At 53.5% G+C, this 14,476-nt stretch overlaps 2 protein-coding genes across 2 annotated transcripts; both read left to right on the top strand.

The window, feature by feature from the left end:
• The first annotated feature begins 767 nt into the window (after positions 1-767).
• Positions 768-6,482, top strand: Ddx41 (DEAD-box helicase 41). Its single transcript, XM_057787430.1, has 17 exons — positions 768-825; positions 901-1,011; positions 1,248-1,407; positions 1,489-1,563; positions 1,676-1,736; positions 1,832-1,968; positions 2,595-2,667; positions 2,778-2,931; positions 3,009-3,145; positions 3,977-4,139; positions 4,687-4,818; positions 5,057-5,128; positions 5,254-5,350; positions 5,489-5,638; positions 5,724-5,795; positions 5,908-6,018; positions 6,165-6,482. The coding sequence occupies exons 1-17, from the start codon at positions 799-801 to the stop codon at positions 6,299-6,301; spliced, it is 1,869 nt and encodes a 622-aa protein (XP_057643413.1). The 5' UTR covers positions 768-798; the 3' UTR covers positions 6,302-6,482.
• Positions 6,483-7,982: 1,500 nt separating this feature from the next.
• Dok3 (docking protein 3) lies at positions 7,983-13,269 on the top strand. The gene is made up of 5 exons (XM_057787783.1): positions 7,983-8,460; positions 9,327-9,632; positions 11,802-11,898; positions 11,989-12,161; positions 12,259-13,269. The coding sequence occupies exons 1-5, from the start codon at positions 8,395-8,397 to the stop codon at positions 12,943-12,945; spliced, it is 1,329 nt and encodes a 442-aa protein (XP_057643766.1). The 5' UTR covers positions 7,983-8,394; the 3' UTR covers positions 12,946-13,269.
• Positions 13,270-14,476: the final 1,207 nt, after the last annotated feature.

Below are 14,476 nucleotides of genomic sequence, written 5' to 3'. Positions count from 1 at the left end.
TTTTTTTTGTTTGGTTTTTCGAGACAGGGTTTCTCTGTGGCTTTGGAGCCTGTCCTGGAACTAGCTCTTGTAGACCAGGCTGGTCTCGAACTCACAGAGATCCGCCTGCCTCTGCCTCCCGAGTGCTGGGATTAAAGGCGTGCGCCACCATCGCCCGGCGCCCTGAGGAATTTGTGTACTTCTCTACATGCTCAGCCCCCTTCCTGCTCTCTTGGTGCTGATTCCTTCACTTCCGGGGAAGCCCTTAGCCAGTCACTCTGAGATTTATGTCATTGACAATAAGGCTTCGGTAACACTGACTGCCAGGTCTTTAACTCCTGCACTCAGGAGGCAGAGGCAGGTGGATCTGTGAGTTCCACGACAGAGAAGCCCTATCTCAAAAACAAACTCACCGTGACCATTATTTTATTTCTGAGCCCTAGGGTGAGGAGTTTCATCTATTTTGGCAGCCCCGGGAACCCCTCTAGCTGGGCTGGGACTCCTGGCCATCAGAGGGAGCAGCATTCTCCCCGGGCGCGAGCGGGGAAGAACGCCTTGCTCCGCTGTTGTTCAGCGGGTTATTTCACGACACAACTTGAGTCTTCTGCGCATGCCTCAAGTCCTCCCGTTACCCACAAAACTTTGCCAGACACATTGAATAGGCTCTTGCGCCCGCCCACAAAAGCGCAGGAGGAAGTTTGTCCCTGTACGCGATCCGTTGTTCATGATGTTGCTAGGCGACAGCTACAGTTTTTTCCCGTCTGATTGGAGCTCACATGAGGCGTGTTCCCCCGGCATTGCGCATGTGTGCGACCAACGATGGAGGAGTCGGAACCCGAGCGGAAGGTGGGGACGAGGCTGGGTCCACGCGAGGGGGATCGGGCAGGGGGAGGGGCCGCGGGCTGACTCAGGTCTCTGCAGCGGGCTCGCGCGGACGACGCGGCCGCGGGAGGGAGCCGCTCCGAGGATGAGGATGAAGACGACGAGGACTATGTACCTTACGTGCCGTTGCGGCAGCGCCGGCAGCTACTGGTGAGGGGCCGCATTCCAGGGGCAACGGGGGGCGTGTCAGCGGGAGGGCGAGACCTTGGGACGCGGTTCTGAGACAGACGAGGGACTGGGGAAGCTGAGTTCCGGGCAGATGTGCGCTTCCGTGCACACGATCCCCTTCCCGGAAAGAGCCAGGGACCTGGCGCCCACCCTCCCTGTGCTGTTCCCCACCTACCGAGTCCGGGGCTTGACTCTGAGGGACACTGGCGGGACCTCAGCTCCAGAAGCTGCTGCAGCGAAGACGCAAGGGGGCTGCGGAGGAAGAGCAGCAGGACAGTGGCAGTGAGCCCCGAGGAGATGAGGACGACATCCCGTTGGGCCCTCAGTCCAACGTCAGCCTCCTGGATCAGCACCAGCACCTCAAAGAGAAGGCTGAAGGTGGGCTGAGCAGAAAGGAGAGGGACTGAGCCTGAGGCGCAGTGCTTCTGACTCTCTGACATCTTTGCCTTCTTTTGTCAGCGCGCAAGGAATCGGCAAAGGAAAAGCAACTGAAGGAAGAAGAAAAGATTCTGGAGAGCGTGGCTGAAGGCCGAGGTAAGATTATAGCTGGTGCAAAGAGGAGGTAGGCTGAGCCACCTCCTCCCAACCTCAAGGGGTCTGGCCTTTGGGAAGCAGTCACCCCATTGAGCTTTGTTTGTCTCCCCAGCTTTGATGTCAGTGAAGGAAATGGCCAAAGGCATCACATACGATGATCCAATCAAAACCAGGTATGTCTTTGTGGCTGAAGACTGGCAGCGATACCCCAAGGCCCAGCTATACTAACAGCCCTTGCTGACCTCTCCTGTGTGCTGCCTACCTATAGTTGGACACCCCCACGTTACGTCCTGAGCATGTCGGAAGAGCGGCATGAGCGTGTTCGGAAGAAGTACCACATCCTGGTAGAGGGAGATGGTATCCCACCACCCATCAAGAGTTTTAAGGAGATGAAGTTTCCTGCCGGTATGCGGGGAGAGGGAGTTGCCATGCTTTTACAGTAATGCCCCTGAGATTGTGTAGCCCCACTAGCCCCAGCTGAGCTCAGCAGTGGGAATTTCCCTTGGTGGTTGGTGGTGGTGGTGCATTTCAGGGCAGAAGTCCTTTTGTGACAGAATCTCACTCTGCAGCCCAGACTGACCTCAGATTCAAAGCTGTCCTCCTACTTCATCCCTCCCGAATGCTAGTGCTCACATTGTAGGCGTGGCCTATCACACCGTGTGTGGAGGTGACGAGGTGGATTGGTTGAAGCCAGGTGTCCTCATGGAGTCCTAGTTGTCTCAGAACTTGGTCCAGGCAGGTTCTCTTGAGAGATACACTTTGCTGTGCTTCCTGCCTTCAGGGTTACAGGTGTGGACTCCGCTCCTGGCTAGAGAAAGGGTTTCTTTAGGCTTGTGTGCAAAGGCCTTGGCTGTACGTGTTCACTGTCTTCTGCGTAGGCAGAGCCCTAGTGAGAATGCTGTTAGGCTCAGGTAGATGCGGCTCTGTACCCGCTGTTTCATGATCTCAAGCCTCTGTTCCATGACTTGCAACTTAGAGGAAGAGCTAATTTTACAGGATTCGGGACTCTAGTAGACACATTATTTTTACAGCCATCCTTCGAGGCCTGAAAAAAAAAGGCATCCTCCACCCAACACCGATTCAGATCCAGGGCATCCCTACCATGTGAGTATGGGCTGTGGGCGTGTGGTCCTTGGGGCCTACAGCAGAGAAGCAGTGCCCATTTGTCCATGGTCTTCCCTGGGCCCAGTCCTGAAGCTGTCCTCTTCCAACAGTCTGTCCGGTCGGGACATGATTGGCATTGCCTTCACGGGGTCAGGCAAGACACTAGTGTTCACACTGCCTGTGATCATGTTCTGCCTGGAACAAGAGAAGCGGTTGCCTTTCTCCAAGCGTGAAGGGCCTTACGGGCTCATCATCTGCCCCTCGGTAAGCTAGGCTAGCCTGGGGGCCAGGAGAAGGACTGGGGCTGACTTCTGGTACCAGCTTTGTCCCTCCATCTTTAGCGAGAGCTGGCCCGGCAGACCCATGGCATCCTGGAGTATTATTGTCGACTGCTGCAGGAGGACAGCTCACCCCTGCTGCGCTGTGCTCTCTGCATTGGGGGAATGTCAGTGAAAGAGCAGATGGAGACCATCCGACAGTATGTACAGGCACCCTGTTCCACAGGCATCCCCAAAGTGCCCAGAGATGCAAAAGAATCCTTTAGTTTAGCTACCATATGATCCTCACAGAGTCCTGTGAGTCCAGCCCTTGAGGGAAAACGGGTTGGAGCGGGATGGAAGGATGTGGCTGGGTATTGTGGAATGTGGTAGATGGGATGTCCCATTCTCTGGGATATAAGAAGCCGAAGACAACTTCGCAGGGAAGGTGCTATTTGAATTTCTCAGAGGGTAGTTCATGCAGAAGCTCAGATACTGAAACATAGGGCGTCCAGAAAAATCGGAGCTATTCACCATGATTAACCAAGGAGACTAAGGTACCGATAGGGACCAAACCCCAGCAGCAGTAGCACTTCTGTTCCATTCAGGTAGTGCAATCTCCATCAGATATCTCCAGCACTCTGTACAAGGCCCTGAGATCATAGTCATACCAGAACCCATCCCTGTGTCTGAGGTATCCACAGGCTCAGGGAAGATTCAGGCACAGAAAAGATAACGTCAACTTACCGGGAAAGCGAGCCCAGCGAGGCCAACAAAGGGATGTAGGAATCAGGGGTCTTGGAGGCTCAGGGCAGCCCTCTTGGGAAAGGTGTTTCAGGATAGGTGCAGGCCAGAAAAGTGCAGCCCCTACCAAATCAGTTCACGCGCACATGCTGAGAGGCAGGGAACGAAACAGCGCTGTGCATAGGCTAGCACGGGGGACGTGCTGAGAGGCAGGGAAGGAAACAGCGTCAGCAGAAGGCAAAGTGGGCCTCTTAGCAGGTGATGTGGAGAGCCAGGCAGCCCGAACTGCAGGGTTTCTTCCTTTTCAGTGGTGTCCACATGATGGTAGCCACGCCCGGACGCCTCATGGATTTGCTCCAGAAGAAAATGGTCAGCCTGGACATCTGTCGCTACCTGGCCCTGGATGAGGCTGACCGCATGATCGATATGGGCTTTGAGGGTGACATCCGTACCATCTTCTCCTATTTTAAGGTGCCTGACCCTTGCCTCACCCAGGCACTCATGCACAGACATGTGCACACTTGACCTGCAGAGGGTCTCTGCTTTTCAGGGTCTGTGTCTCAGCTGTTCAGCATCCTCAGACCCCATCCCCTGGGTGCCCTCTATCTACCCCTGCATGCCCTTAGCTCAGTGGTTCTCAACCTTCCTAATGCTGCAGCCCCTTAATACAGTTTCTCATGTCACAGTGACGCCCAACCATTAAATTATTTTTTTAAAGATTTTATTTAATTTTATTTTATGTGCATTGGTGTTTTATCTGCATTCATATCTGTGTGAGGGTGTTAGATCCCCTGGAACTGTAGTTACAGATGGTTGTGAGCTGCCATGTGGGTGTTAGGAATTGAACCCCAGCCCCCAATAAAATTATTTTTGTTGTTACTTCATAGCTGTAATTTTGCTACTGTAATGACTTGTAAATACCTGATGTGTAGGATGTCTGATACAAACCCCAAAAGGGTCGTGTCCCACAGGTTGAGAACCACTGCCTCAGTCCCTGTCCCCACACTCACTCCCTCAGGGCCAGCGGCAGACCCTGCTCTTTAGTGCCACCATGCCGAAGAAGATTCAGAACTTTGCCAAGAGTGCCCTAGTAAAGCCTGTCACCATCAATGTGGGACGTGCTGGAGCAGCCAGCCTGGATGTCATCCAGGTAGGCAGGCACTCCCAAGGAGCAGAGTCTTACCAGTACAGACTGAAGCTAGCCACTCTCCCCTGATGTTAACTGAAGAGCCCACCTTCTGACCTTTAGCCAAGGCCATTCTTAGACTGCCCAGCCCCTCAATGGCAAGAGGCTCCTGGTCACCTAGCTTGGGGACCTAGCTGCAGTGTCAGGGCCGTGGCTGGTGAGCCTAGCCTTGGGATCACCTGACCTGGCCCTATGGCGGCAGGAGGTGGAATACGTGAAGGAGGAAGCCAAGATGGTATACCTGCTCGAGTGTTTGCAGAAGACACCCCCACCTGTGAGTACAGCTGGACTAGGCTGGTCCCTAGTTCCCAGAGTTCCCAGGATGGGAGATGATGGTAGGGATCTATGCTGGGGGACTCGGGGTGATACCCTCTGACTAGAGCTGGCCTTTTTGGGCAGGTGCTCATCTTTGCAGAGAAGAAAGCAGATGTGGATGCCATTCACGAATACCTCCTGCTCAAGGGGGTTGAGGCGGTGGCCATTCATGGGGGCAAAGGTCAGGATGGTTACTTCACTGGCATAGACCTGCTGTCATGACGGCTCTGTGCCTTCTCATTCCCTGCCCCTACCTGGCCAGCCTTTGCTACTCCCAACATTGCTACTATAGTTCTGACACATAGCTCACCCACCCTAGACCAGGAAGAGCGGACCAAGGCCATTGAGGCATTCCGGGAAGGCAAGAAGGATGTCTTAGTGGCCACAGATGTGGCCTCCAAAGGCCTCGACTTTCCTGCCATCCAGCACGTCATCAATTATGACATGCCTGAAGAAATCGAGAACTATGGTAGGAGCCCGGGATATTGGTGGGCTGGACAGGATGAGGGCCAGGCGTCCAGGTAGTGGGCTCAAGGCTGTTCCTTTCATTGCAGTGCACCGGATTGGCCGCACCGGGCGTTCAGGAAACACAGGCATTGCTACCACCTTCATCAACAAGGCCTGTGGTGAGTCTGTCTGCACAGCTACTGTGGTTCTACTTTGGGTCCTCCACATTTAGCTATCTGGGTTCTAGTTCCAGTTTGGAACCTGATGGTGCCTGTTATCCCTTTTCCTTAGACGAGTCAGTGCTCATGGACCTCAAAGCCTTGTTGCTGGAGGCCAAGCAGAAGGTGCCGCCTGTCTTACAAGTGCTGCACTGTGGGGACGAATCCATGTTGGACATTGGAGGTAAGTGTAGAGCAGGAACCCCGGTCTCCAGTGTGCGGCTGGGTAGCCTGGGGCTGGGAACCAGGAAACCAGTCCAGGCCTGTAGGGTCAGTCTGGGGTCAAGATCAAGATCCTGTGACCTTGCTAACCCTTCTCTCCATTCCCAGGAGAACGGGGCTGTGCCTTCTGTGGAGGCCTTGGCCATCGGATCACTGACTGCCCCAAGCTTGAAGCTATGCAGACCAAGCAGGTCAGCAATATTGGCCGCAAGGACTACCTGGCCCACAGTTCTATGGACTTCTGAGCTGTCTCTTCCCTCCTCTCCCCAAGAGGCATCAGTCACAGGACTCCAGCCAGGCATACACCAGCCCTCAAGACAAGAAGCCAGCTCCCTTGGCCCAGCTGGCCTGGGCAACCCCAGTGCCCCCCAGAATTACTATTTTTGTTCTCCTTTCCCGACTGCCATTAAAGCACAATCCCTTCTATCTCAGACCAGTGCTTCCTCTTTCTCACCCATTGCCCCCTGGTTCCTGTACAAGCCTCACCCTCTGCTCCAGTACCATCCTGAGGCAAGACATCAATATTTTCCAGAGTTGCCAGACTCCTATAGAAGGGACTGCCTGGCTGCTGTCCCCGTCTGGGGGCTCACGATAATTGGTCAGGAATGCCCAAAAACTCAGAGGAACCACAGCTGGGGCCCATGGGGAAATGGTGGTGTCCTTGGTCTCTCTGCCACCTGACACTGCTACTAGTGTCTCCTGTGATGACTCCAGAGCCTCTGAAGCCTCTGGCTACCCCTCCCTGCCGTGCAGGCTCCCAGCCAGAAATCCTCTGTTCCATCTGCAGAGGAAGTGGTAGATGCCACAGAACTGCCGGTCTGGCCACAGACACCCCCTGCCTCTGTTCTGCCCCACTCTTTACTGGGCTTTAAGGACAGAAATGAACCAGGTAGGTGCTGCCATAACTGGGGAGCCTCCGGTAAGACTCAGACATGCAGATGCCTGTTGTAAGAGTAGCCCACCAACCCCGACTTTAGACTTGCAGCAAGAGGGGGCAAAGAAACGGCATAGCAGCAGCCAGGTACCTCGGTTCCTCTGCGCCAGGAGCATTATGCCGATTCAGCAAAGATGGCAGTTGCTCAACCCATGTTTGTCACTTAGTGTGTGGCCTCTGGCAAGTTACTTAACCTATCTGAGCCTTAATTTCCTCATTGTCGAAATGTCGATGAGAATGCAAAGGCTAAGACAGGCCGTGTGAGCTCAGCCACCCAGATCACTGTGGGCAAGGAGCCAGGAGCCCACGGCTCCTTGAATGTATTTCCATGTCTGCTGTGTGACCCCAAAAGAGCATTCCTCAGTCTGGTCACAGCGTCCTTTCCCAAGGTGACATTGCATGAGTGACAAGACACATAATTCATACTCATGCACAGCCCCAACAGAGAGGGCTCCAGCAAGGCAAGTGGGGCGGTGTGGGGGAAAGACTGGGCAGGAAGCAAAGCTTTGAGGAGCATGTGACCTCCCTGGGGAGCATACTGGGGGCCTGCCACCCACAGTCAACGTGACAAGCAGTGACCCTGGATGTGTAGAGCCTTGTGGACTGCTGCCTGGTGTGCTGTGGGGGTGCTTCGCTCTCCAACCTTGGAAAGTGGTCAGGGAAGGCCTCTGGGAAGAAGCAGCCACCTCTGGCAGGAAGAGCAGTGGTAAGGGGCGCCCAGAAGGGACTGGTGTGAAAAAATACAACTCAGGAAGTAAAGGCAAGAACACGGGATGGAGTGGCCCAGACTAGGCTGAAAGGGAATAGGAGGGTTGGTGGACGCAGCCAAGGTGGGCCAAGGTCGGGTGAGGATGAAGAGGAGAAACTGAATTTCAGAAATGTTTATGATTGGGCTGGGAATGTACTCGGTAGTAGAGCAATGTCCTTAGTGTACCCAAGGTCCTGGATCACGCCAATACTGCTAGAGAGGCTTGTCGACCTCGGAATGGCAGACGAGAGTTCAGCAGTCTGGAGAGAGGAGGGTCCAAGAATGGGCCAGGGCTGTGTAGTTCCTATCCTCGGGGTGCACAGCTTCCTGGGGATGGGGGAGGGCTCAGAACTTGTGACTCAGGGCATCCATCCTGTGGTCAGACACTCACGGCCAGCTGATGCAGGTGCATGCGCAAGAGGCCGTGGCCCCCAGTGGCCTCATGCTCCTGTAGGCAGGTGTGGTCTCAGAACACGAGAACCCCAAGGGAGAGATTGGTTCTGACGGCTACCCCTTCAGTGAAGACCAGGCTCCCCTCCCCCTGTCCCTGCAGCTGTCACTGGACAGAGGGAGGGGGAAGTGGCCAGAAGGGGAAGTAAGAGGGTTCCCGTCCAGCCAGTCACCAATCTCCTCGGGTCTTCAGAGCAGCCGTGGCCATGGAGTCTGTGGAGACCCCTGTCAAGGATGGCGTCCTTTACCAGCAGCACATGAAGTTTGGCAAGGTGGGAGCCCCAGGCTGCCTGACAGCCGTGGGCAGAGGAAAAGACCTCTGCCTACCTAGACAGCCTGTCTAGACCTGCGAGAACTGGGAAGGGAGTCTGGGTGGGCTGAAACCTGAGAATTTGGGAGTGGAGGTTCTTGGCCTGAGATTAGGGCTGAAGCTTCCTTTCTAAGATGGCCTCAGAGATGCCAAGACCATGGTCCTAAGAACCGAAACCTATGTGTATGATGGCTCCAGAGCTCCTGGAGAAGGTCAAGGTCTGAGGGGCAGGAGTCTCCCAAGGATGAAGCAGCATCCTGCAGACCAAGACAGGGTCTCCAGATACTGGGAAGGAGAGGGGTTGGGGATTCATTGTGCTCCTTGAGCATCAGACTCTACACCCACAGTTCAGCTGCAACTGTTCCCTGGGTAGAAAAACTGTTTCCTTTGCTAGGTATCATTTGCATGTTTCCTTCCTTAGCAGCCTGAAGCTGAGGCCTCCTTCCCACCACACCCAGCCCATGGCCTAAGTGCCCTTTTCGGTTGGGACTGGCAATAGATAGCTTAACGGCGGTGTCAGCTGACCCGCCCCGACCACTAGATACTTTACAGACAGTCCAGTAGAAGTCCAGGCTTATATTCTCATGACCTTGAGAGGCGAGCTATGAAGGTCATTCAGAAAAGGGCAGGGAGGGTGGGATTTGAACTCGGGCATGACCAACCCTAAATACAGACTTCTTCCTGCTTACCTTTGCCCGAGCAAGGCCTCCTCCTTCCTTTATACCCTAAAGTCTTAGGGAGGCAGAAGCAAGGCGGCCAGTTGCTCAGCAGCTTGTACACAGCCAAGTGGCAGGGAAGCCTTCTTCCCAACGGTCTCTCTCTTTACAGAAATACTGGCGGAAAGTGTGGGCTCTGCTGTATGCAGGAGGCCCATCAGGTGTAGCTCGGCTGGAAAGCTGGGATGTTCGTGATGGTGGCCTGGGGCCAGCAGGCGACAGATCTGTAGGGCCTGGCCGTCGAGGCGAACGTCGGGTCATACGTTTGGCTGACTGTGTGTCTGTTCTGCCGGCCGATGGTGAGAATTGTCCCAGGGACACCGGTGCCTTCCTGATTACTACCACTGAGCGAAGCCACCTGCTGGCTGCACAGCACCGCCAATCATGGATTGGCCCCATTTGCCAGCTGGCTTTCCCGGTGAGTGTAAAGTGAACTGGCCTGCGGGGACCACCTCACCCCTCCTACTCATGTCCTTGCTTAGCCAGATTCTGCCACTTGGTAAGCAGTGCCAAAGTCTGGCAAATCTGGGCAACAGTTCAGAAACCCACAGAATGATCTCAGATCCCCATGTATGCTATAGGAAAACCAAACATTAGATCAGGAGACCTCTCTAAGGAGGAGACAGTGGGCTGAGCCTGCATAGCAGGTGAGAACTCACCCAGGCAGAGGTTTGAGAAAGGTGTCTAAGACACAATGACAAATATTGTAATGCTGGTGTCATGGGCAAAGGCCCTGGGGCAGGGAAACATGGCATGTTTGAGGAGCAGAAAGTAGGCCAGCCAGTAGCTGAGGCACACAAGAGTCAGTACATTTGGGAAGTTCAGTGAGCACCTGTTGAAACCATCTTTTTTTTTATTAAATATTTTTTTAAAGGTTTATTTATTTATTTATTTAGTATCCTGTCGGTAGGCCAGAAGAATGACCAGATCTCATTACAGATGGTTGTGAGCCACCATGTGGTTGCTGGGAATTGAACTCATGACCTCTGGAAGAGCAGTCAGTGCTCTTAACCTCTGAGCCATCTCTCCAGCCCCTGTTGAAACCATCTTGGACCATGTGTGGGTTGAAGGTTTTATACTGAATCAGAGGAATGGCTTTGGAGTATTAAAACCAGAGGCTACTGGTTCTGAAGATTCAGGGTTCATGACAGAAAGACAAACAAGCCTGGTAGTTTCTCAGAAAGCTAATCTTAGAGCAGCTGGAGAGATGGCTCAGCGGTTAGAGCACTGGCCCCTCTTGCAGAGGGCCTGGGTTCAATTCCTAGCATTCACATGGCAGTTCACAACTGTTAAGTCTCAAGGGATCAGACCCCCTCTTCTAGCCTCCATGGCTACTGTACACTTGTAGTCAACGGGCACATATGTAGGCAAAAAACCCATACACTTAGCAATAAGTAATAAACGTTTTTTAAAACCAATCATGGAGTTACCATATGGCTGCAGTTCCAGATTCATGCATAACCAAGAGAATGAAAGGAGATGTTCAGGCAAAGTGTACCCACCAGTGCTCGTGGCAACACTAGTCACCATTGCCAAGAGATGAGACCACACAGGGCCATCCCCTGATGAAGACTTAAACAGAACCGTAAGCTAGGCAAGGTGGTCCAGGCCTGTGACCCCAGCGTTTGGAAGGTGGAAGTAGAAGGTTCAGCAATGCAAGGTTATCCTTGGCTATATGGCCAGTTCCAGGCCAGCCTGGGCTACTTGAGATCCTGCCTCAAAAAAAAAAAAAAAAAAGCCTGGGAACAATATGATATGAAAGAAGCTAAACACAAACGGTAGCACATAAGAGCTTTAAAAATTCATATGATATATCCAGAACAACCAAATCCATACAGACAGTGCAGGTGCACGGTTGTCAGGCGCTGGGGGGCGGGGGAGTGGGTAGTGACGGCTGATGGGCACTGGACTGTCATTTGCCATGATGATGAGCTCTGGAATTTGGTGCTGCTATGGCTACACAACCTTGTGACTATACTAAAAACCACTGAATTGTTCCTTAAAATAGTGATGTTGGTTTGTACCAATTGTTTCTAAATTAAGAAATGAACAGGATGAAAGGAGGTGGGGTTTGGCTTTGTCTGTGCTCATGGATCAAGATAGCTATGGTGGACAATTAGAACCTGAAAGAACTGTGGGACCGGCCATGTAATGGAAGTCAGGGAAGGTCAGGGGTGACCTGCAGATGGCGATAGTGAGATGATTGGCGAAGGCTGGACTATTACTTGAGGCTGCCCGCCCCCCACTTCCTCGCCTCTTCACTGAAGCATGCTGTCAAAGCCATAAGGAAGCCAGCCCAGCCCCTGGCCACACATAGGGGCTGTAGAAACATCCCCTTGGTACGTTAGAGCACTAGGAACACCCTGCACTACAGAGATGGCTGTGCTCCAAGACCAGCACCCTCAGGGGAGCCCAGTGGGGATTGCTGCCCCATAGTGCAGATGGGAAATGACGCAGGAGAGCCCAGAGCACTGCAGAGTGTGAGGCAGAGTGCATGGGAGCTGTTGCCTGATCACCCCGACCCCGTGGGAGAGGTGGCCGGAGGAACAGGTCGGGCTCTAACTGACAACGCAAATCTGTTCCTCAGGGCACCGGAGAATGTTCTACATCAGGACAGGCTGAGACTCCAAAAAGAGGCTTTGTTCCCATGGAGGAAAACTCTATCTACTCCTCCTGGCAAGAAGGTGACTCAGGGAAGACCCCGGGGCAGCCTTACACCCACCCCAGCAGTGGTCTCTAAGAACTGATGAAATGTCCTTGCTTCCTGAGTACAGTGGCCGAGTTTCCAGTGGTCATACAGAGGACGGAAGCCACCACCCGCTGCCAGCTGAAAGGCCCCTACCTCCTGGTGCTGGGCCAAGATGACATTCAGCTTCGGGAGACTTCTAACCCCCAGGCCTGCTACAGCTGGCCCTACCGTTTCCTGCGCAAGTTCGGCTCCGACAAGGTGAGGTGCTGGCCAACCTGACGGGTCCCTGTAGGGAAAGGTGGTCAGTGTCCTGGCTCCTCAGCCACTGACCCCTGCCTGTGTCTCTCGCGTGCAGGGTGTGTTCTCTTTTGAGGCCGGTCGCCGCTGTGACTCGGGTGAGGGCCTTTTTGCCTTCAGTAGTCCACGTGCCCCAGACATATGTGGAGCTGTGGCTGCAGCCATTGCCCGCCAGCGGGACCGTCTTCCAGAGGCAGCCACATCCCCGCCCTGCCCTCTGCCTCGGGCCCTCTCCCTGCCCTCCCTAGAGCCCCCTGGAGAGCTTCGGGAAGTAGCCCCAGGGTTTGAGCTGGCCACTTCCAGAAAGTTGCCTGTGGCCGATCATGGGCCTCAAAGTCTGCCGCTGCTGCTTAGTCCTACACAAGAAGAAACAGTATCCAGTCTCTATGCGTCTGTGTGTAAGCAGACCAGCAAGCCCACAGCCACTAGAGAGCACCTCTATGAGAACCTGTGTATGCTGGAGGCCAGTCCTGGGCTGTCCAATGGGGGTCCTAAGTCCCAAGAGGGCCCTCCTGGCCACAGCCCCCTATCCAGCCCCATCTATCACAACAGTGAGGACCTGAGTTGGCCTGGCTCGGCCCAGGATAGCAGCTTGGAAGCCCAGTACCGGAGGCTGCTAGAGCTGGAGCTAGATGAGGCTGGAGGAGCTGGCCGCTCAGGTGCACAGGCAGGCATCAAGGCCAAGCTGGTGACCCTGTTGACCCGTGAACGGAAGAAGGGCCTTGCTCCCTGTGACCGGCCCTGAAGGCCTGTGCAGTGACCGCAAGACAGAGGTGATCTCCTAGGAGCCAGAGGGAGCAACTTTAAACATAGCCTCTGTCTGCTCTGACTTGCAGGGAGAAGCCAGGCAGTGGGGAGGAGCCACCTGCTGCCCCACCCACTCCCAGTGGACAGTGTACAGATTAATGAATAATAAAACTTGCCTACCAACTTCCCTCCCTTCTGCCTATGGCCCACAATCCACGCTACCTTGCTTTCGCCTGGGTCCCCACTGAAACACCGTATGCTAGTGTTCATTGTAGCAAACTCCAGGCCCTTATGCTAGGCCCAGAGACTGAGCATCCTGAGCTGACTTCAGCCACCACTGAGCTAAAGTCTGCTTGAGCAGATGGACAAGAGGTGGTTTGGGCTCTGTGTGGTTCTGTGTAGCAGGAACAACAGCCAAACAGAGGGAGACTCGGGCTCTGTTAACAGAAGTGCCCCTAGGGGCTGGAGAGATGGCTCAGTGGTTAAGAGCATTGCCTGCTCTTCCAAAGGTCCTGAGTTCAATTCCCGGCAACCGCATGGTGGCTCACATCCATCTGTAATGAGGTCTGGTGCCCTCTTCTGGCATCAGAAGAGATATACACACAGACAGAATATTGTATGCATAAAATAAATATTTAAAAAAAAAAGAAGCGCCCCTAAACTGAGTCAGAAGGGTAAGCATGGCTCATCCGAGCAGAGTCACTACTTGGTTGTTGTCTTCAGTAAACTGGGTGTCAGCCTTGGAAAAGATAACAGTGAGGCTTGTCAAGGAACGGTAAGAAGACTGGGCCTGGGGATAGAGGACCGCAAGGCAGCTAAGCTGTGGAGAGGGTGGCAGGCACGGGGAGGAGTGGTGTGGTGAGGAAGGCCAGGAAAAAGGATTGTAGATTGTACGCACCTAAGACACTCGTGCCCAATAGAACTCAAGTAGTGTGCAGAGCAGACACATCTGGAGAACCTCTGGCTTGCTTCATCAACTGTAAATAATAAAAATTAAAAAATAAAATGGGACAAGAGGCAGAGCTCAGTGGTACAGAACATATCTAGGATGAGGTAGACCCTGGGTTCAATCTTCAACACATGCATGCACACACGCATGCACACAAGTAAAACAAAAAGACTACATTATCCAGGAAGCAGAGATGAAGATCTCTGTGAGCTTGAGGCCAGCCTCGTCTCCATAGTATGTTCCAAGACAGCCAAAGCTACAAACGAGAGTATACCAAAAACAAACCAAATAAACACACACACAAAACCCCACCACTAAGAGCAACAACATCAAAAGATTAAATCATATATTAAATTATATATTATACTTAAGATTTCTACTTGGGGTGGGCAGGGGCGCTAGAGGGGTGGCTCAGCAGTCAAGAGCACTGGCTGTTTGCTCTTCCAGAGGATCCGAGCTCATAACCACTCTCTAACTCCGGTTCTAGAGAACCCAATGCCCTCTTCAGCTTCCACAGGCAATGCATGGATGCATGCCCTGCACAAACATACATGTAGTTAAAGCATCCAACACACACACA

This window comes from Chionomys nivalis, chromosome 13 (assembly GCF_950005125.1).
Source record: "Chionomys nivalis chromosome 13, mChiNiv1.1, whole genome shotgun sequence".
NCBI lineage: Eukaryota > Metazoa > Chordata > Mammalia > Rodentia > Cricetidae > Chionomys > Chionomys nivalis.
Note: the sequence above shows the minus strand (reverse complement) of the source record. Positions and strands in the feature narration are given on the sequence as shown.

Coding starts and splice junctions, on each gene's coding strand:
- Ddx41 (XM_057787430.1), top strand. CDS start 799: ATGGAGGAGTCGGAACCCGAGCGGAAG. Junction 1,564..1,675: donor GAGCGTGGCTGAAGGCCGAG/GTAAGATTATAG, acceptor TTGTCTCCCCAG/CTTTGATGTCAGTGAAGGAA. Junction 5,129..5,253: donor TGCAGAAGACACCCCCACCT/GTGAGTACAGCT, acceptor CTTTTTGGGCAG/GTGCTCATCTTTGCAGAGAA.
- Dok3 (XM_057787783.1), top strand. CDS start 8,395: ATGGAGTCTGTGGAGACCCCTGTCAAGGATGGCGTCCTTTACCAGCAG. Junction 8,461..9,326: donor AGCACATGAAGTTTGGCAAG/GTGGGAGCCCCA, acceptor CTCTCTTTACAG/AAATACTGGCGGAAAGTGTG. Junction 11,899..11,988: donor CTACTCCTCCTGGCAAGAAG/GTGACTCAGGGA, acceptor TCCTGAGTACAG/TGGCCGAGTTTCCAGTGGTC.